At 41.0% G+C, this 23,186-nt stretch overlaps 1 protein-coding gene across 1 annotated transcript in view; it reads left to right on the top strand.

The window, feature by feature from the left end:
* Positions 1 to 11,243: 11,243 nt before the first annotated feature.
* Positions 11,244 to 23,186, top strand: part of kcnq1.1 (potassium voltage-gated channel, KQT-like subfamily, member 1.1) — a 55,727-nt gene continuing 43,784 nt past the window's right edge. Inside the window, exons 1-2 of the mRNA XM_069661553.1 lie at positions 11,244 to 11,602; positions 20,183 to 20,273. Coding sequence (XP_069517654.1) covers positions 11,244 to 11,602; positions 20,183 to 20,273 — 450 coding nt within the window. The remainder of the gene's footprint in view (positions 11,603 to 20,182; positions 20,274 to 23,186) is intronic.

The raw sequence follows: 23,186 nt of genomic DNA, 5'->3' as shown, positions 1-23,186 counted from the left end.
GTCGTATAATGGCCACTGCACAGCCCATAAATTGCTTTATTTCAGTAACAACTCTATCAAGTCGGCCCAAGCACCCCTAATTAAGGCGTTTTATTATTTGAACAATGTCATGCAAACCTTCACATTTCCCCCTTTTAAGCCCCAGTAGTGCACTTGTTCACGTTTAAGCTTTGACCAATACACTGAAAGGCTAATTCACAAGCATATCATTCTATAACCCAGGAAACCCGGCAGTAATTACTTTAGTTGTGTCCTTAAAAGACACAGACTAATGCTTTTATATCATTGTAATCTGATTTATCTCGACTGCTCCTCAGTAAGTAGGTAATGCAACCCTGGTGTTATTACTGATAATAACTGCATGTTAGGTTTTGATTTGATTTAAATATCTGACTGATCATTGTTTGTGCTTAAAACGATGTGGCTCCTAAATCTTCCATACAGTCTGTCGGCTTCTGAACTCCACTGATCAGAGCTTGTGCGGTGCCGTAATCCCCCAGACAGTTCTCTGTAATTGGCTATGACTCATCGCATAACACATTGTTGATCATGCATTGGTGGATTATAAGTATTGCATTCATGTTTAAATTGTTATCTTGATGAATATACACTTTTTTTTTTGCAATACATGGCATATGAATGGTGGGATAAGTAGGTGGCCGGGCTCCAAGATCCAGCAAAGAAGAATGAAAACAAGCAGTCAGTCGGGCTATCTGTTCCTTTAGATTGGATACCCACAAACACGTTTATTTAAGCGCTGCCATGCAACCCTCTTATACAACATTTATACTGGATTCATATTGCATAAAACTGTATTACAGAACACAAGGAAGAAGCTATATATAGAAGCTGTTTGGGAAAAAAAGGAATGACAGTATTCTCTGCTGCAGCTGTACTATCATCATTACTGCAGGTGCCACAGTTACAGCAGAGCCGATCAATGACAAGAGAAAGAAATATCCCAGTTTGGCTTTCCTGGGCTTAAAGGGCAGTCCTATGTTCAATAATAATCTATTGTAAATTAGTTTTCAACCAAAATCTCCAATGATATCTATCCATTCCTCTATTTTTCTACCAATTATATTTGAGGGAAACTCAAAGGAAGCGATGAGAGAAAGCACTTATAGCTGAGGGAAAATGTTGACATTTTAGCTCCTGTCAAACACACACAGTCAGTGTTTTTTATATTGCATGAGTAATTCATTATGATGTACATTCTGCATTACTTTTCAAATCCTGCTTTTAAATTTAAGGTTCTTGCGCTTTACTCTAACTGACACAGGGAAATGTGCCTCTTTAAAAGCGGCTAACCAAGTTTTAGTATTTAAAATGAGCTTCATAAATTCCTGAAGCAGATTGACTCTGTAGTTTGTTTTCTTGCAGAATATACTCAGACAGGAGTAAATAGTGCATTTGTTTGGGGACTACTTTCAGCTGTGGATTAATACACATTTGGCGCTCTGATGAGTATTTACAGCAGCATTATGGTGCATGTGTGACGGAGCCAAGATAAACTAAAGTTCTCATTTATATTCTATTGAAGAAACATGATATACACGATGCGACGGGCGGGCCCATTTATGTGTTTTTAAATGGAGATCCATGACACAAAGAATAAAGATAATACCAAAGCTGAAATTGAATTTCTTTATGTTTTAATATTTTTATGACATTTGTATCATAATAAAGGAATTATAGAATCCTTAATCCTTCAAACTGACCAGCATTGCTGCTTTCTGCTGGCTGTGTGTCAAGTTCAATCATTTCAGTGTTTTAGCTGCTTCTTACACTTGCAGTATGTGCAGTCTAACACTAAATAGAATCAGCTTTAACACTGCGCCTCTGCAGCTTCCATGTCTCTCGTGACAGTATTAACAATGCTGGCTGCCCTGGCTTCTTCTCTGCAGGCCGTCCAGTACGGGCGGCATGAGAAGCACTAACACCCCGAGGACACAACAACAGCAATTACACTTAACTCTTGGCATTTGAGTGACAAGGAAACTGATTCAAAAATAACCTGTAGCACAGAGTAGTGTTAAGTGCTAAAATCTTTGCCTGAGGGTGCTATCAGGGAGCGGGGCCAACACAACAAGCAAGTTGAGTTACTGTTTGGAACAGGATCTGCTCTCTTTTGTACATTTTAGAGGCTTCAACGAGAAATATGGTAATGTGCTTTCTGAGACACAGCATGCTAACTGGATGAGACAACATATCAGCATGGACTTTGGTTTAAACACTAGCAAGTCTCCAGCTGAAGAATAGATACAGGCAGTTCTTGGAGTGTGATTTCAAGGGTAGAATGTTAAAATTTTACCTTTTGAATTATACTCTCTAAAGCTTTGTCAGGGACATGGTTTGGCTCGGGGTGGTTGCAGGGGTCTGCATGGGTTAGATGGTTGTGTTCTTTACTGACACTTTGTGAGGGAGCTTTGATTTCTAACAACTGTTCTCTCCAAGGTCCACTTCCTGGTTAAGGATGGTGCTCTTGTGAACACGCGCACTTGAATGCCCCTTGCTCCTCCAGGTGCTGCCCATCTGGACTGTACCAAGTGACACTTTGGGATGGGGGAGGATGCAAAGGTTTTCCTTTTTGTGTTCTGTTTAAACCAGCCTTGGAAAATTAACTCTAGCTTGATGAATGATTTGTAGTTATTGTATATTTGAATGCCAAATGGAAAGATTATTGTTACACATATTTTTAATAGCTTTAATGTTAAATTTAACCCATGCTAGTAGCATTGTGGTTTGACCTGGAAGTATTTAAAGCTGTTGTTTGATCCGTGTGGCCTCTTTAATGCATCATTAAGCTGGTTTGCCAACTGCCAAGAAACACAAAAGAAGAAGAATGTCTTTGTCTGACAGCTGAGGACCCCCACTAAAGGGAGGTTCCTTTTCTTGGTAGTTGTGAGATTTTTCCATGTATCTAAGCAACAGTAAAGCAGAGCTCTTAACCAAGTTTCTGGATAGTGATTAGTTTTGTTCTCCAAACCTCTCAAATCTGCTGGTTTACATCCTGCTTAACAGGCTTTGAAATGAGTACCCTAACACAAAATCACTACTTATTCGCCTTCAGTCCCTTGAAAAAAAAAACCTTGTTTTTTGTTTCTAACGGCTTTAGAACCGTATCTTGAACGAGCAGGACAGTAAGTCAATAATTGTTTTTTTTATACAACAAGTTCCCTAAAGAATGTCTAAATGGTTTGTTGCTCAATGCTGTACATCCTTTACCCTCGTTCAGACTCATATGGTTTGAATTAATGACCAAACAAAATGCAAATAAACCTTTCAAGAGCTATAAATATTATTTATAACTTCTAAAAGGCTGTAGTTTACGGAGATGGCCTGAGAGTCTGTAGAGACATTTTGTAGTGGTCGTAGCTGGCGGTACATAATTTATAAAAGAAACTGCTGCACAGAAAAGTCTACATAAAAATGATTGCTTTTGCCATTTCATGGTTTAAAATGTCATGACTGACTTATCACTTACAAGTGTTACTGTAATGTAAAGCTCGATTTATACACAACAGCATTTGCACACAGGAAACGATGCCAAAAACTGCCCACAGCACTTGCAGGCGTGCCAAATGTCTTTATGCACACATACAGCCTGAGGTGACTATAATCTATTTAGCTCCGGTAATACAGTTACAAGTTTATGTTGGTCACAGCTGCTCCTGTGTCGGTCTCATCCCCTACCTCACTTTGTGTGTGTGTTTATGTCTCTTTTTCGATGATGACATCCTCCACCTGTCCACCAGTCAGACTCGCTGTGTTTTCCCTCGTGCCCGACTTCCTGCACAGCTGGTATTCCTCTACGCTACTGTGTCTCAATCGCACATTACATACTTATTCCTAATGTGTTAAAGGTATGTAGTGGGTGAGAAGAAAAAAAAGTAAGCTGTCAAAAACGAGTGTTTTTGGTAGATATGCTCTTTATAGTGAGAGGTAGAGCAGATGAAAGGTTGTGAAACCACATTTGGAAGACATGGGTCATTAAAGGGGTGTAATGCAGTCTCTTTGTCTTATATAACAAACATTTGTGGTTCCCATATGTTCCCCAGTCCTGAATGTTATATTTGATTTGAAGCTCAGGTGTATGCTGTTTTCAGAGGGAAGTGCAATAATGCAGTGATGCAGCTTAAATGAAAAAAATGATGAACCCGATAGAACTGTAATCTATAGATGAATCTTGCTTATATAAAAGGTACATTTTCTGGTTACAAAACAGCAAAGCTTCACGTTGTTGCTTACCAGGAATATCCCCTTGTGGCAACAGTTCACCCTTTTCCAAATGAATACTTTTTTGAAGAATATGTAACTGGACAGTGACTTAAGTTTACTCCAGTGACCTCCACAGTCGCTGGGTTGCAACCCAACAGACAACCTTCAGGACAAGTCACAACAGACCGGAAAATCTGCAAGATGGACCAAAATGTTTATGTAACACTCACAGCTCTTTGTTGAATCTGTTCCTCGCAGTATTTGCCATAAACCATAAAAGGGTCCATGGGTTGCAGTGTTTCACGTTTATTGGCAGGCTACAGCAAAGGGAAATGCAATTTGGTTTGAAGTCATTCATTCAGCCTGTTATGATGCTTAACTCTTGTAGGAAGCATTTGTGTTGTTTTTATAGCCCTAACCAACCACAGTGTGTAATGTAGCTTTCTCATCATGAAGTTCTCAGGTAGCACACCCATGCATGCCAAAAATGGGATCTTCATCTGAGGCCCAGCCTTTGTTTATCAGCAACTTCCATAGAGGCCCAGTATGGGGTTGGCCCCATGGGTTGATGAATGGCATTTTTGGGATCCATACAGGGCCCATATGGGTAGAATGTAACCCACTTGGGACCCAGCTCGTACCCATGTTGGATTTAAATGGTATACCCATTTTTAGCTCTTATATATGCCCTTATTGGACCCATCACCAAACCACTTAATAGCCCACTCTGAGCCCATGTCCGGTAGAAGCCCCCTTAATCTGGTCAAGCCCATGTAAGCCCAACCAGGAAATGTTGGCTTGGTTTCAGTGTTACTAAGAAGCAGTTGATGTTTTGAAAAAAGTTCAACACATTTTTCAAATAAGATTTATTTCTGTAGGTTGACTTACAACAAGCCCTCCTGCTTCTACATCATATACGCTTGTCACCTTTTGTCGGCCATTTATCTCTTGCTATCTACCTAGCATGCTAGCTTTGAAGTTAGATGAGGACTCATTCAAAATCCCACCTACAAAGTTGTGTGTCGACTATTTTCTTTCCTCCCAATGGTTGCAAGACCTATCAATGGTTGCAAAGCAAGAACTGTTTTTTTCTGTACAATATGAATTGGGGGAGATATTTCTTGGATTGGAAAACAGTTTTAGAAACAGGGAATCTAGAAAAGGCTGCAGCAGTGTTCTCGTAAAAAGCTAATTCTTCACCATATCAGCATGAGGCTCTTTCCAGAAATCCCTCGTGTCAAGCAGTTGCTCCAGTTGGTCAGTCTTAAAGTAGTGTATAGTATACATTTAAAATGTATCGTGTGTGTAGCTGACAGAAGGTAACTGCTGAAACACATTGAGGTTGAGCTAACAACAAAAGACTCTTCTAGATAGACAACTGGCAGATACCATGCTATGTGAAACCAGCAGACTTGTTTATTTCTGTAGTTCTTTTCAGCCGTCACTGTAACATTAAAAGAAATATACTTTAACATGGTAGACATTTGAAGCAAACAGGAATGACTAAACATACATAAGCTGATACAACTATCAATGTATCTAACTTACATTTAAAGAAATAAACATTCTGTGCGAGGGCAGGATGGGATTTGCAACTCATTTGCAACATAACAGAAAATAAAAAAACAATCTATTTCAATTTTCATTGCGAGACAGTTGTGCAGGGACAGTATTGTTTTCCTATTTCAACCTCGAGTTTCTGCAACTAGAATGAGCTCCATGAAGGATACACCAATTGCGTCCTTCAAATTCAGGCATAAGTGGGAGCCATTTCTCAGGCTGCATTCAGACGGGTCTTTGGAAGGGGACAGCCTTGTCATATTTGGTCTGGAAGCACAGACTTCAAAAGATGCAGCCACAGCTGAATTGGGCCACAGTGAGTACCACAGCCTGAACTCGGTGAAGCACAAGCTGGAGAGATTTCATCATTATTAATTGGGTTATTTCCTAAGATAAGAAACACTCATCCATCTTTACATGTTATATGCTGCAGCTTGATCAGCCATGTCTTAACAGGAATAGGCTTCGTCACTGATTTGTTTATACGACCACCGAGGGATGGCTTCCTCCTCCCTTTATGAGTTTATGTTGCTCATAAATATGGAGTACAATACAGACTGAGATGCCATGACTAATCATAACTGACTGTCCTGAACGCTTGGACAGAGCTTGTTTGGAAAGGATGTCTGTGAGGTACCATGCAGAAACATTTCAGCCTTATGTAACCGCACATGAGCTCAAAGCATGTATGACAGAAAAGATGAATCTATTGAAACTGTTGGTGCTCCAGCTGCGATTTTTAGGATGCTTTCCCTGCACCGTCTCAGAGTATCTTCCCCTCTCTGCTTTCTTTTATTCGACATCATCAATTAATTATATGAAATGTTATTGTTTGTTTCCTCCTGCAAACCAAATTATGCGTTGCTGCCGCGTCAGCCGGGGCTTGGGAGAAAGCATCCCTTAATCTCATATGGATCAGCCTGGGCAAATAACAGTTAATAAAAAAACAACCTGCTTGGTGTGCCTTCATGGAGGGAGATGTGCCTCTACATTTCTTCTACCTTATTGCAAAGAATGACACCAGACTAGCATAGCTCTCTGACTGCCCTCTGGCATCAACTTCAATAGGAGGCTTTTTGCTTCTCAAGGGAAGCCAGCCTGTCAAATTGCTTGTTGGACATGGGTTAAAATGCATTATATTATTTGCTCACTGGAGAACGAGTAAAGGATGATGCAATATGAATGTTACAGGTGATGTTTGGTGTGAAGTGGGGGAATTGTCAATTAAACATATAATACCTGTCTGGACTGGTGGAAAATATTACAATATTCACATCTTTGGTGTGTCAACAACTGAAAAATAGGAGCAGTTTTCTCCTTTTCTGGCCAAAATTGAATAGAAATGTCTTGAATAGGGAAAAAAATAACTATAATGAACATGTTTCCGCTTTACCTATGTAATCAATGTGTGCAACGTCAACAGGGCTGCAGTTAATAAATATTTATATTTAATATATCACTTTCTGTGACACGGTTGTGCAGCGGTTAGCACTGTCGCATCACAGCTCGAAGGTTTCTCGGTTAGAACCCCGATTCGGACAAACTGAGCCTTTCTGTGTGGCGTTTGCATGTTCTCCCCGTGCGTGTGTGTGCGTGTGGGTTATGTCCTGGTACACCTGCTTCCTCCCACAGTCCAAAGACATGCTCCTTGTGGGGAATCTGAACAGGCAACGTATTTGAAGCTTATTTTGACACGCGTGGGCCGGGACGGAACCGCCGCACCGATGTTGTTCAATGCTGCAATCTCCACCAGCTGCGTATGCTACGCAAGAAGCGGTGTAACACGCGGGTAATTTTCTGCTGCTCTGTTCGTTTTATGTGTCGAGTCTATTTTTCCCCGCTGCTGCGCATCAGTGAAGCGTAGAAAGCCACTGACTGCTATGTAAACACATGCCCACAAGCAAGGAATCATGTTAAACAATGTGATCTCTTCTTTTTGGCCAACTTTGATTTTAGTTTCCTGTTGAAGTTATTGATAGGCTTAGATGAGCAGCAATGAATATGTACATTTCCTCAACATCTGGGTACCAATCCTATTAATTCATTCTCATTTGACTTCTACATCCCACATAAATAAATGTTTGTGCACAGAAATCACTGCCAGGAATCACAACTACCATTGGCTAACTTTGAGACTCATCCTTGCTGTAGTCGCAGCCGGTGTAGAATGCAAAATAGATGCTGCCGTGATGCTTGCGTGTCGCGCAGTTTTGTCTGACACTACAGCGTCAGTGTAGATTCCCAGGTAGGTTAATCGGTGACTCTAAACTGCCTGGAAGTGTGACTGTGAGCGTTGTGTCAGCCCTGTGATTGACTGGTTGATAAGTCCAGGGCGAACCCCGCCTCTCGCCCAATGACAGCTGGGATTGGCTCCAGGCTCAAACACCATGTAACTTCAGACCTGATCATTTTACTTTTTTCAAATCAATTAATTTCCTTTCCTTTGAAAAAATCCTTCTAATGTTTTAAAAATAATCAATTGATTACCTTAAATGTATAAACTTAAGATGTTCAGGTTACTTGCATTATGGCCTTAGAAAACCAATTAATGTTGCTAATATTGCTACTCACTACTTTTATGCAAATGCAATGATCCAATCAACTAAACACCAACATCTTCTTGAACTGGACATGCCCTGAGAAATCCGACATTGCATTTCCTTCACACAATCAAATCTGGAAGCACTGTGTGACCTTCAGGAGTCCTGCCCTTTCTGTGTTAATAACCAAAAATCAAATGCTGTTAGTGGCACTGAACAGGAAGAAGCGGTGAGAGTTGTCTTTAATATCTACCTGGCAACAGATCCTGTCAACACATGAAGCCTCTGGACTCTTATTAAAGTCTGCTGCAGTGAACTTGTTTTCCTCCTCCTTGGACTTACTGAGCCAAGGTCAGTGCAAAAACAATCCACAGGGTAACCTTGTCAGACTAAGCTGCATGTGTCCACAGAGTTTCCTTGGATTACACTAACACCTGGGCTGACGGCTTTACTTTCAAAGTGTAATAAATCACACAAAAGACAGGAAACGGGTTCGGTTTTCCTGACACATGACCTATTTTTCATCATTTATTGGTGCTGCTTCTAAATTAAACAGCTTAAGGTGGAGGGGAAAAGAGAGAGGACGTGTTATTTAGATGAAAAACAGAACATAAAAGGCCACAATGCAGAGCTGCAACAGGCTCCTTCTTACAATATAGATCTGAGTACTGTATGTAGAGAACTGGTAATAACTTCCAAACATGCCAGCGACTCGCACGATGACTTCTTACTTCCTTCCAGCTGACAGTTTAATGAGGGAAAATGACTCACTGTCTGTATGTCATCTTGAACAATGGGAGGCCATTCTATACACTTCTGCAGAAACACTGTCTTTAGATATTAATTATTCTGACTCTGTCACTCTCTCCGCCTGAATTCATGACAATCTACAGTACAAAAATTAAAGCTATGATATAAATCCATTTTATTATGATGAGTATAACTAGAAGCTGAGGATGCATTACATGTCCATCTCAGAGACATACGCTGTGCATGCATGTGCAACAATGCATACAAAACAAGACAGTGAAAACAACAGCATTATCAAATAAATTCACAATCAATATTAACAATTCAACCTTTCTTTACTTTTGTGGTTATACACATTATACAACAGTTACTTCCAACCAAGTAATCTGACTGAATAAGAGGCATTGATGATGATTGATGTAGAGTACAACATGACTGTGACTTAACACTCTGTGTGTATCGCTCCGCCTCAGCCAGATGTTCTGAATACTGTGACAGCGCATGTCTACATTGATCAAGCTGGTACCTCTGAATCACACAGCACACTCTTAGTTCACCGGTTGATGATCAATTAAAACAAACAGATACATGTACATGATAAAAAACAGCTGATCTGTGGTAACCTGTAGACACAGAGTGCAGGAGAATGTTTGGGTTGCTTGGCAACAAAAGTCCAGTTTCAGTTAAGTTGTGGAGCGAGTTGAGTTGGTGGAGCAAAAAATAATCAGTTGTTGATTATTGTTGTTTACTACTATTTGCAGCTTGTATAACTGTTGCATAAAAGGAATATCACACTCGAGGTTGTGACTGAATATCATTATTATCTGCGGCCTTGTGCCAACGAACGAATCACAGCAACACCACTCTCATGTGATATTGCTTAATTGTCTATATTAATATCTTGTACTAAGTGATTCCTTATAGACAAAATCTATTCAGATTTCACACTGAAATTCACATTTTGAACACATATTTGAAAGATACTCGTCTGTATTATTGCTGACCTTGACATAAAAAATGAAGCAGGTTTGTTTTTCTGTTCTTGCTTTGATATGATGTCAACAAACTTGTCTGCATCATAAACAGTAACAAGTCACATTTTGTTGTTTCCTATTGATATTATCAGATTTTTTTTGCAAGAACGTTTTACTTCTCTTCACTGTCAAACTCCAGGTAAATACATTTCTTGTCTGTTGCGCATTTATTAGCGTGCATTTAAGTATTCACACATGCATAAATGCCTGTGAGAGTGTTGTTTCTCAGACATCGATGATGCGCAGACGATGAAAAGAACTTCTGTTGACACCGGCTTGTTTGTATGAGCATAGGTTTATTACAAAGAATCAGCATCAGTCAGGCTTCATGAATACCTGGGAGATCACCTCGCCAAATAGTGTCTCCTCGAAACACTTTTCTACTTGCACTTATATGATCGGGGTGTGTGTTTGTTTCTCTTACCATGTGTTCCACATTAGGACGAAATCCCCTTTTCTTTCCACCCAAAAGACTCCAAACTCATCAACCCATTAGACGTGGTCCTCTTCTCATTGACATGTTTATAGTGTCATGCATCATTTTAGACAGGGCATAGCATTTGTTTTACTACTCCTGCATAACAACATTCCAGAGCCACTTGTAGCAATTTCAAACCCTTTAACTACTAAAACTTTCATTGTATTTTTACTGAATATTTACCACAACTGCACTCACAGGTTTTTAAATATATTCTGAGTTTGCATATTGTGTTAAAGCTGTATCGGGGGGAAACTTAATGTTTCCGTGTTTTTTTCCACACATATTTTGGGACGAGTTCATCAGCTGCAAATTGCTTTCAAGCAGTTTTGCCAAACAGTAAAATGTCTGGACAGCTGGCGACTCACAGCGCACCGCCTGGCGCCCACAGCTCTCCAGGCTGATAAGTGCTCTGACAGAGGTAGGGGATATTCATTCAGGGCTGAGACTCGCCATATTCTCAACAACCCAGAGAGCCGTAAAGTTAGATTAAAGAAACACCACCCTGGTGATCTAGAGCGGCAGTAACTCAGTTGATGTTGCACTTTTATGCACCCCAACAGAAGGTGAGCGCGCATGGACGAACATTTGTCCGTTTGAGGGAGACAAAATAAGTGTGAAAAAGTTTAACAAGCGTCTGAAAAATAACGGAAAGGGACAATGGCTAATTCCGGATTGTACCATGGGAACAAACTGAGGTCCTCTGGCGTGGCACGTGGAAACAGACCACCGGATTTGGAGCTGTCGGAAACCACGTTTAGTGCGCACGATCCAGGAACAACTGCGGACAACGACGAGTTTTCTCAAAGAGAGAATATGTCTGAGGAAGGGAACACTCCCACGGAGGTCCCCCATATTCACCTCCACCCGTACTTATCTCATCCCCGCATGTCCATGCGGATGTCTGTGTACAGCACCGGGGCGCGTCCAGCTCTCACCCGCGCCTACATCCAAGGACGCGTGTATAACTTTTTGGAAAGGCCGTCTGGCTGGAAATGCTTCGTGTATCACTTCGCAGTGTGAGTGTTTTTTATTTTCCTAATCATCCACATCCACTGGGTATTCAAGGGTATAATTGCAACTCGAAGATTCTAATTAAACAGGGAGTTAATTGCGCGTGTAGAGCCTTGGAAGCCCTCACTACAAAGAACTGTTAATCCTGTGAATTTGAGAAAGATGCTGCTCAGATATCACAGCACAACCGGAGGTCCCTGCAGGAATATTACTAGGATGTTTAAGTCTAGCTATAACCGATTTAAAAAAGACCATATAATTCATCACAGACAAGACAATCTGAGACAAAATACGTCCTCGTGGGAGTACTAAAGGAATATTATACAGATCTTTCATTTGGGAGATTGTTTTCCTCAGCATCAGTGAGCATTTAATTATCCAGAACAGTTTGAGTGCAGCAACACACAAGTGTTTCTGCTTTGTATTCAGGGAGTCTAAAACAACCAAACTTTTAAAGCAGCTGTACAGGGGGAAGCTTTAGTATGGCAGGTGTATGAGACTACCTGCTTTTATGAGGTAAAATAGAAACAAAAGACAATAAAATACTTAAAATCTCCAATCTGAGTTTTATCTGCTAAATCCCCCGAATCATAAAGATGTCACATCTCGGTTCAGCAGCTAAATCTGATATGACAGCTTTGTCAGACTGCTTGAATTTGACATTTTTTGACAAATGATGATAAATATCTGTCTTTACACCACTGGTGTGTTTTCAAAGGATGCATTTCACTGTTTTCCTCTCTTGGTCTAACACTTGTCAGTACAGTAGATCCAAACTGAAGTGTTCCTGCAGAGGTTTAGGAATGCAGGATATGATCTTCCAGCTCCCCCCATGCGTGCTGCCTGTCCCCACTTGCTGGCACTGATAGCAGGCAGCTAAACTTGGCAGCATGTGTGTGCGCGCTGTGCAGGAGGCAGTGGCCCTGTCTGGCGCTTCCACCCTGTGACCCCGCGGTGTCGGAGGGAACGCAGGGGAATGCAGCCTGTCGGAGCAGGTTAGAGTCTCTGTGACTCAAAGGGAGCATGAGCCAACACAGTGCAATTCAAATAGGTTAAAGCATTACTAAGGATAAAGGCACTATACACGCAGGGAGGCTAGTGGCTACTATGAGTACAGGAAAATCTTTTGACTGCACATCAGGTAGAAACCAGCAGGATGAGCTGGCTTCTTATAAAGGCCACACACTACATGCTGATTCTAAGAAGGCTCAGACTGCAGGGAATAACAAGAAACACCATAAAGTGATAAAGTGAACCACAACTTTCACTTCCTCATGTGTTAGTTCTTGTGATTGGTAGAACTGCTGTTTCATCAGTATTTTAAGGCTGAAACACGGGGAGGTTCAGAATGTCTTTGCCTTGACTGACGGGTATTTCTGCAACTCTCACCCAGGGGGTGGACAGTGACAAAGTAAATTTACTTGAGTATTGTACCTAAGTAAAGTACAGATACTCAAAACATGTACTTGAGTTTTGGGGCAGCTTGTTACTTTTACTCCACTACTTTTAAAAGACAAGTATCGTACTTTTGACTCCACTACATTCTCTGAATGTTCTCGTTACTCGCTACTTTTGCTCTGAAGTCAGCTGATGAATTTTCTTTTCTTTTCTAAAATCCTAAAGACAATAAACTGTGTCTAAGTGGTGTTGCTGAACCTGTACCTTGTGTGTCTCCATTGTTGAACGTAGAGCAAAGGCAGAGATGTCACTCAGATCAGGCAGTTCATTAAGCGGTGGTAAAGGTGGCTACGGCAGAGACGGATGACGATTCTCCACCTGAGCAGCCACAGCCTTATCTTCAGGCCATGTTTGAGGTTTTTCTAATGAAGAATGATTCGTATCATTTAAAATGTCCGCTCTGTTTACCACGCGCAAACTTCATCACTGCCTACAAAAAGAGTAGTTTGAATACTGTAGATAACTCGAGTAATAATTTGACTGAGCAAATTTCACTTGTATTGAAGTAATATTTGACCAGGAGTATCTTTACTTTGACTCAAGTAATGAAGTGCCGTACTTTGTCCACCACTGCTCTCACCCGGCCCGCTTGGTCTGCAACTCGGCTCCTTACAGAGCCCTGTTTTTACCCACATTTAATTTTCTTCTGGGTTTAATATAGAGGCAAAGGTCACATTTTCCGAATGTTGAACGGAACTGCTCAAACATATACACAGTTTCTTTATTTGTTATACATTTAGAGTGGAGTGATCACAACTTGTAATCATGCTGAGAGAGCGATGCTGCAGTTTATAGTCTTGAAGTTGAGCAAAGGTGATCTTCAAGCTTCAAGCCAGGAGATTGCACCAAATCACGAAGCATCCTTGAATTTGAAGTGAATCAGAGTTTACTGACAATAAAGCTGTCAAATCCTACTTTTGAAAAGCTTTGGATAGCAACAGTCAAAGTATCTAGAGATAAACACATTTCCCTGAAGTGTAAACAGTGAAATCAGATTTCTAGTTTTGCTAAAAATCAAGCTTATGGATCTTTTATACATTCATGATGTTTACTGAGGGGATGGAGGGAGATCTGATCCATCACAGATGCTTAGAATAATATGATTTATGTATTGTGTTTCTTAGAAAACCAGATCCAATGTGTCATCGAGATTGGAGATCTGGCAGACTGCATCCCCAGATTTTTAGGCAATTGATTTCAGTGAATGTTCACTGATCTGCAGCACTGACTCTGCATGCCCCTGTGTGAAAGGATCTAGAGTATGACACAGATATTAACGTGAATGGATGGCATGTTTACTGATTTGTCAGAGATGCTCACGTATATTATGAGTAGCCTAATCTGTTGCAAATGCCAGAATTTCCAGGTCAGAAAGCGGTCTTTAGAGGATTAAATTTGAGGATATTATATGTATATTTCACGGTTGGGTATCAAGATTTGGGGATTTTTGGGTCTAATCCTGTGCGTTTACGGAGATATCTGCAAATGGAATCCCTCAAATATCCGGTGTGTAATCTTACAGACATTACTCATATGTTTAACGAACCGCCACCTTGCACAGGAAGGTATTTTTAATCGAGTTGTGTAGGTTCAGTTTGATAGTGAATATTCTACAACCAGGTGTTTGTTGTAAGAGCATAATGTTGGGATGTAAAAGCACCCAGCAGGTCCTCTGGGGTCAGTTCAGTACTTTGTTTTTAATGTTCGAGGTGGAGACAAACAAGAACAAGCTCGGCCTTATCAATGACCCAGAACTTGAACGTGACCCTCGGCCTTATCAGAGGAAGGTGTGTGCGTGCTTGCTAATGCATATGATTGTCAGCTTGTGTGTTTGGTGTTAAAGGAACAGAGGTGAAAGACAGCAGTAGTTCACTTCCCTGGAAAGCATCATAGTGTATATTCAGTTTATGCATAAGTAAAGTATATCCTTTGCTCTCCCTGGGTGTCTGTGCTACGAGTAAATGGGGTGTTTTGGTGCGGAGCAGCATGGATCCATCCCACATGCTGGTTATAAATGAGTCGATCAGTAGAGTTTAGAGAAAACCCAAATCAGACTCGGCTCCATTAAACTGAACTAGATGTTCTGTCAAACAGTATCAATCTGGAGGAAGTGAATCCAGACACTATTTTTTATGATAGAACAAATATGTTTGTGAGTTCGTGCACTGTTATTCTTTTCAATTTGTGTAACATGTCTGACTCCAGCGGTTTGTATTCTGCCCTATATGCTGGGAACTGGGGTAAAGGCATCAGTGCTTTTATCTGTCTCTCTCATGAAAGCACGGGAGCTAGGTTTGTTAATGGAGCACAGAGACAAGGTCACTCATTGTTGACCATGTTATGTCCCTCAGCTGTTAACCCCATAGTTGCCAAACTTTTGGCTGAGGCAATGTCCCAAAGCCTCCTGCGTGATCAGGCCTGGATAACTTTAACCCTTTATAAACAAGCATTATTTTTAATATTATCCTTTTTTAATCTATCTTAAATTAAATCTATGATAACTGGAGACGAGACGAGAGTTCATTATTTGCTGCTGAGCAGCTCACTTCTGTCTTTTGCGTCATCATGTTGTACTTTCATTGATGGTGGCATTACATTATGATACATGTGATGTAAAATGTAGACGTAAAATCTGATTTGAAATAATGAAAAATAAAAAACAATTCGAGCCTAATTTTGTAACTTATCTTTATGTTGCACAGATTTTAGGGATTTAAAGCTTTTAGAGATACTTCAAGAAATTACATCACAATAAGCTAAAATACCAATGTATGCCAATGTGTTTTTATTGCAGATGAAACTATGAAAGCCTTTGCACTCGGCTCACGAAAATCTATCCTTCGATATCTATCTATTTATCTATCAATAAAATAACTTCTGTGATCGTGTTGTATCAATAAGTTTTATGTTTATTTAGCAGTAAAGTCATATTTTTTGTATTTTTCAAATTAAAGTTGTAATCTCGAAGATCTCAGTTTCGTTCTCTTTGGCGGCACCTATGATGATCAACGGTAATTGCGGGAGCACACTTCCCAGATATCCAGACAGTGTTGCATGTGTGACGTCCACGGTTGGCTCCAGTTGTAACTCTTGATTTTCCTCGCTGACGGTCGCTTTCCTTTTTAGACTGTTTGCTTCATCTGAGCGTCGAGTTTGTTTCTTTTTCTTTGGACTGTCACTTATTGTTGAAGTTGTATCTGTAGTCATCGATCTATCTTTGTTTGTTCAGCCATAGTAGATTACTGTTTACTCGCAACACTTGCAGAGACCGGAAAAGCAGCTGCTTAGCTCCGCCTACCCTCTCTGGCAGACCAACCACTGCTGGCTGATGGAAAACGCGTCACTGATTGGGCGCCGCTTGGGATTTTTTCTGTGAAAGTCGCCACAGACACCCAGTGTGTAATACTGCAAATGCAAAGGCTTTCATCAGTGGGCCATAGGCTCAGTCACCATTGTGTTACCTCATTCGGCGATAGATAGTGACTCAACAGGCATTATTTAAATGAAAATCTTGGAGATTATTACTTTAAGTCATAATCTTATTACTTTGATGTATTATTATGGTTTATTGTCTCACTAATCTCTGAGCTTGTGTTGTACAGATTAAAGGGATATGAAGCCTTTGAAGATACTTCAAGATATGACATCGCAATAAGCAAATGCATGCGCTGGTGGACTCATTTCTCCAGCAGAGAACAAAGGGTTAACACATTCTGTTTTATCTTTTGACACACTGTATTCATGTAAACCTCTGTTTTGCTTGCATTGCTTTAATTTTATTGTGTTTTCTGACTTTAAAGCACTGTTTGTTCTAAACAGGATATTTGATGATAACATCCTGTGACACGGTCAGCAGTGTCACTTCTAACTCTCACTCTGTCCCCTGTTTTGTCTCTACATGCAGCGCACACAGCACACAACAGACTACAATTGTATCAGTCCATCAATAATAGATAGGAGCTATGCTTTGAGCTTTTGTTCAGAGTTCAGTGGTGCCTCTGTAGATGAGCCAATGTGTTATTTTATGTGTAGCTACACTGAGCCCACAGGAGGTAAAGGCAGTGAAATATGATGGTGCAGTTAGTATGGAGGGACAGACGAGTCAGATCGTCTCAGATGGATTAAAAGTGAAGCTGCAGTGCATGCGCGGCATACTGAGTGTGTATGTTTACAGCCATTTCTGATGCTCTGAAGTCATCTGAGCAGAGCTTCTCTGACAAATTACAACCATTAGCATACCAGAGTGTTTGGTCTGGAAAGTTTGATGTTCATTTTTGTTTCTTTTGATCCTCTTTTTAACTTCCTCCGACACATTTGAACACAAGCTTTTATCTATTTCACTGCATCCCGCCTTGTGAGCATATTTTGTTTGTGCCCTGCTTTTTCTGTATAGACACATTTGCTCCTATTTACACTCTGTAGATGTAATTTTGCAGACAACCCAGACACCACACTGAGTCATTTTCCCGCTCTGCATTGTCTGCTTGTTCAGTTCTTTCAGACAGGAACTGCTGCTTTGTTAGCCGTGTCGAACACCAGTCCATCCTCCCCAAGAAGGTCTCTTTCTCTCTCTGTCTTTTATCTGTGTTGAAGTGTGGCGTGCACGTTTAAGCCTGTGTGTGTGGTTGAGTTAGTTTGAAGGGGGGTATTTGGATTCCTGGCCAGTGCTCAATAAACTCAGGCTGTAGCATGCAGTGATAAGGGCCTCCATGGTGCAAACACTGACTGGAAACTAGAACTCCCTCTACACATAGTTTCCATCAAGTGTGCTCATATAGACAGGACAAGACAGTTATTCTTAACGGCTGCTTCTGAACAACCAGAGGACAGTGGAGCAAATAGATCCACCAACGCTGTCCAGTTTTGTCAAGATAACAGTCTCTCTCTTTGATCTTTCCCTTATGTGAAGAAAAAACTGAACTACTAGTTTTTATGTTCTTTTTTAGATCTTTGATTCTTCTTTACAAAGTTCTCTTGAGTTCTTTTGTACATAGCTATAGCTGGAAGCAGAGGTTGGCCGTGCATGCAAAACCATTTTAATGTCGGTATCTCAATATCAGAAGTTAAAGTAATAATCTCAAAGATTTTCATGTAAATAAATTTCGGTTCAGTCACTATCTATCACCGAATGAGGTAACATAAAGGTGATTGAGCCTATGGCCCACTGATGAAAGTCTTTGCATTTGCAGTATTACAGACTGGGTGTCTGTGGCGACTTTTGCGGAGAAAATCTCGAGCGGCGCCCAGTTAGTGACATGTTTTCCATCACCCAGCAGTGGTTGGTCTGCCAGAGAGGGCAGGCGGAGCTAAGAGGCTGCTTTTCCAGTCTCTGCAAGTGTTGCGAGTAAACAGTAATCTACTATGGCTGAACAAACAAAGAAAAGATGGATGACTACAGATACAACTTCAAAAATAAGTGAAAATCCAAAGAAAAAGAAACAAATTTGATGCTCAGATGAAGCAAACAGTATAAAAAGGAAAGCGACCGTCAGCGAGGAAAATCAAGAGTTACAACCGGAGCCAACCGTGGACGTCACACATGCAACACTGTCTGGATATCTGGGAAGTGTGCTCTGCAATTACCATTTATCACCATAGAACGAAACTGAGATCTTCCAGATTACTATTATTGCAAATAGGGCCATTCTCAGCTTCCATACCTATTGACACTTTTGATGTATGTATTTATATTACAAAGATACAACAGATGCATGGCACATCTTATTTTAAAGTTTTCCATTTTTTTTCAAAAAGCTCAGTTTTGGTTCAGTGACTTATAAGAAGTGCTCTTCTGTCTTTGAACCAACTTCCGTTCGACCTAAACAGAAACAAGCTTCTCAGGGCGTCCGTGTTTCCTTTGATTGAACCAGTTGTGGAAGTTTGTTCTTTCATCAGAGTTTGTTTGTCAAATGAACTCAGACGCTGCTAACGTGAATCCATTCACGAGTTCTGCCCGTCACCGGCACATCTCCTGCCAGCGGAAATGAAAACCTAATGACTTTGTCCTTCCCACAATGCCAAGCTTTCTACGAGCGCTAATGCACATTCATTCTTAATTTTGTATGATGTTCTGCTAACAGACAAACATAATGAAAGAGGGTGAAACATAACACTGACTGCGAGTCTGATAGCCGAGGCGATGCTGCAATAACAAGCAGGAACTAAAACAAGGGTGAACAAGGTTAGGAGCATGAGAATGGATCATCATCTATACTGTAGTCACTCCCATCATACTGCACTGTAACCACATTAGGACCTCTGCCTCTGACTTTTATCAACAGCCGTGAGAGAGAAATTTATTTGGTGTTTGAAGGCCTAAAATACGAGTTTCTTTTCTCTTAACTGCTAAACACATTAAAAAAAACAGTTTCCCAAATCCTACTTCTGTTCAAATATGACATTTTTGATCAAGAGTTTTAAAGAAGAGTTTTAATTCTCAAAACTCAAGGTTTCATTAGGGAACGAAATAAAACCTCCTTCTATTAAGAAGGTCGAGGAGTTACAGGCTTCTTTTTGTTTCTGCAGTGAAAACATATGTGACCTTGGCGGGGTATACGCCGCATGTTAAGAAGCAATTTTAGTCTTCCTTGATACTCTGTGTGGCCTGTGTGTATGTGTGTGTTTGTGCGTGCCAACCTGTGTGCTCATTATTTGGCAAGTTGTCATGCACTTTGCATTCATATGGTGGAGTTTAAAAGGTTCACAGAATTTCCTCCTGAGAGCTGTCCTTGAATGTTTGCTCAAATTCACTCAGACGCTTTTCATGACAGAAATATAAAGTAATGTTATGCTGTCTCGACTTTCTTTTTTTTTTCAGAAAGTTGTTCAGGAACTCCGACTCGAACCAGACTCCAAAGCTGACTGACATTTTGGTGTTTAAATCAAAGACTGAGATGTTGACATAAATATGAGGTGGAACGTTGAAAAGTGGATTGAGGAGATTTGTGTTTGCGTAACTCGACTGATGACGATTATGTAAAGCTTTGATTAATGGAATATAAGTGAGAAAGAGTTGGAAATCGTATCAAATTGGATTACATAAGAGTAGGCTAAAAAAAACCAATAAGACTAACCCTCATGAAACTAAATAAAGATCAATAATGTTTCATCTCTTTATTTCCCTGCAGGTTTCTCATAGTCCTGGCCTGTCTCATCCTCAGCGTTCTGTCCACGATGCCACAGTACACGGCCCTGGCTTACTCAACGCTCTTTTGGGTGGTGAGTTTTTAATTATTTTAAACAGAAAAGTAACACGTAGGGATTAACAATAAAAACATAATCTTGTTTCTAATTTGCCTCATGGTCAGATTCAATCTGTCTCCAAAGCTGTGTTCCAACCCACGGGCTGCAGCCTTGGAAGGAGGTGGTCCACGGAGGATGCATTAGTCATAGCCTGTGTAGACCGCTAAAGCCCAACTGAAATGAGACGATCTGGTCTACAGAGGATTTCCTGTTTGCGTCACCAGCTGTTCCCGCCCTTTCTCTTGCGTCACCAAACGCCGCTCCTGTCGCTTAGCAACAGGTAGCTAGCGGGTTAACTAGCTAGCAAAACTATCCATCCATTATCTATACCGCTTATCCTGTTCAGGGTCGCAGTGGGCTGGTCCCTATCCCAGCTGTCATTGGGCGGAAGGTGGGGTACACCCTGGACTGGTTGCCAGTCAATCACAGGGCTCACACAGAGAGACAGACAACCTTTTCTTTCACCAACCTTCACTAATTAACCTAACAAACTTTGGACTGTGGGAGGAAGCTGGAGAACCCAGAGTGAACCCACGCATGCACGGGGAGAACATGCAAACTCCACACAGAAAGGCCAACTTTGTCCAAACCAGGGTTTGAACCAATGACCTTCTAGTTGTGAGGCAACAGCGCTAACCACTGCATCACAGTGCAGCCCACTAGCGTAACTGTCATGAAACCTATTATTTTGAAGATCATTTGGTTTTTTAACATGTGTAACGCTAGCTACTCGATTGAGGTGAAACCAAAAACTTTTACATATAAAGTGTATTCCTCTCTCGCGTAAGAATCCGACATCTTGTGTGAATTGGTGCACAATGCATCTCAGGAGATGTTGGGCCGTGAAGGATTCACCCGCGGCCCGGGAAAAGGAGGACGCATTTGAAGGAGCCTTTGAATTGGGACAGCCTTGGACGTGCTGCTGTGACGCGATCTGCCGTTAAATGCAGCCTTCGAAGGCTGCAGCCCCTGGATTGGGACACAGCTCAAGAGTGGTTTTAGATTAAAAGCCAAAGATCGCATTGGGGGATTGTAATCCCTGTTGGACCGTCATAACCCTCGGTTGAGCAGGATTTGGGATCAGATTCGTGAAGGTCATGCTGCAGGGAATGTCGGCAAAAAACAGGAGACTTTGTGCATCCTTACCAACATGATGGTTCTGAAAAGTTGGTGATCTATTGATTAGTTTTGGAGCTTGCTAGTTTGGTCACGGACATGATGAAAAGGTTAAATTAGTTAATTTAAGAAATGTTTTTGTATCGACTGCTCTCTCACAACAGATGCTTCTCCATGCACACTGCAGCAGCATGTCGTATCAGGTCAGACTCCAGCAGGCAAAGGTTATACAAAGTTGGATGGAGAGACACAACTAACACGATAGCTTTCTCTTCTTTGAACCCCCCAGGTCTATTTTCTCGAAAAGGTCAGCAGTTCTAAGCAAGTGTTCAACTGGTTGGCTGTGTGAACTCAAATCAGTGTGTGCGTGTGTGTGTTCCAAAAAATCCATGTGGATTTACTCTGAGTGAGGATCTGTGGATTGCAGTGTTTTTAGAAAATCTACTTATTTCGTTCATACCTCTTTTTAATGCAGGTGTAAGAAGACAATTTAGGCCACGTCCACTGATGTGTTTTGTATTTTAAAAGGGCGTTTTAAAACCAAGAAGATTCACGTCCAGACAGAGGAGTTTTTGCACCATTTCAGATTTAATCCCCGTCCATACTAAGAACCTGAAAAAGACATCACATGACCAATCATATACACTGGGCTTGTACCTGCACACAGAAAACAGGCACTGGCTTTATAACCCAAAACAGCAGCTTTAATGTAGGGCTGATAATATTAGACACGGTAATCGCTTAATAATAGCTTGCTTCCTGTGCTTGTTGGCACTGATAGCAACAGCAGGTATCATACACAACAAGGTCAGCAGTGCATGTAATTTGTTATCCATGTTGAGTTAACCGCTGCATGTTGAGGCTGATGTTGTCTTGTTTTCTTCTGGAAATAGGTGAGCTATTAAAGGTGTGAAGTATCAGGGAAGGACACTAAGTGCCTGATAACACCCAATTTGCATCACCATGTCTCACTCTCGCCGATACACACTAAAAAGAGAACCCCAAGAGGTTTCAATTCAAAGGGGGAAAGTAGCATTTCAAAAAGTCCCCTGTTTAAGTGTAAAAATATCAGAAATTATGTATTTTAAAATGAAAACTGATAATTGGATGTAAGCTGAGATTTAAGATCCCTTTATGGTTTCTTACAGTGAGTTAAATTTTGCTACATCAGTCTGGTTGTTCCTGTGCAGTTTGAAGCAATGAAAGCCCGAAAGACTGCAATCTGAAAGTGGTCCAAGGAGTGTTAAAAGAGAACAATTCCTGCAGGTTAAAGAGCAGCTCCAGTCATGTTTTAAGACATATAAAATGCTCTGCTTGAAATCATCAATTGTGTCTGATATGTTTTTTCCCAAGGCATCTCCTCCTTCTCCCTCATTAAAAATTCCCGACTCTGCATAGTCGCTGTCAACCGACCCCTCTGTCGCGAAAACTAAACACATCTCTGCCTTTGTTTGATGGCAACTTGTTAATACTTAGCTAGCTTCAAATGTAGCCATTAGCAGTAGTAACATTAACGTTAGTAGTCAGTAGTGAGTTTGCAAAAATTACGATGACTGTTACAGCTGGTTCGCACATCGCCGAAGTGGTTGCCATTGGTTGGGCATAATAATCTACATTACCTCACCCCGTCCATTAACGGGATTGGCTCCTTAGGTTTGTGACGTCTCAAACCTGCCAATCTGAACACGTGTTGTTCAGCCTGTCCTTGGTACACTGCAGTTTAAAAGCAGACAGGCCCAGCCATGGAGATGACTGCTGATGTTCTCCCTGATA

The sequence above is a fragment of the Semicossyphus pulcher genome, unplaced genomic scaffold (genome assembly GCF_022749685.1).
Source record: "Semicossyphus pulcher isolate SPU_LCO1_2020_fin unplaced genomic scaffold, fSemPul1.0.p SCAF_1, whole genome shotgun sequence".
Classification (NCBI taxonomy): domain Eukaryota; kingdom Metazoa; phylum Chordata; class Actinopteri; order Labriformes; family Labridae; genus Semicossyphus; species Semicossyphus pulcher.
This window is presented reverse-complemented; position numbering and strand designations above follow the sequence as displayed.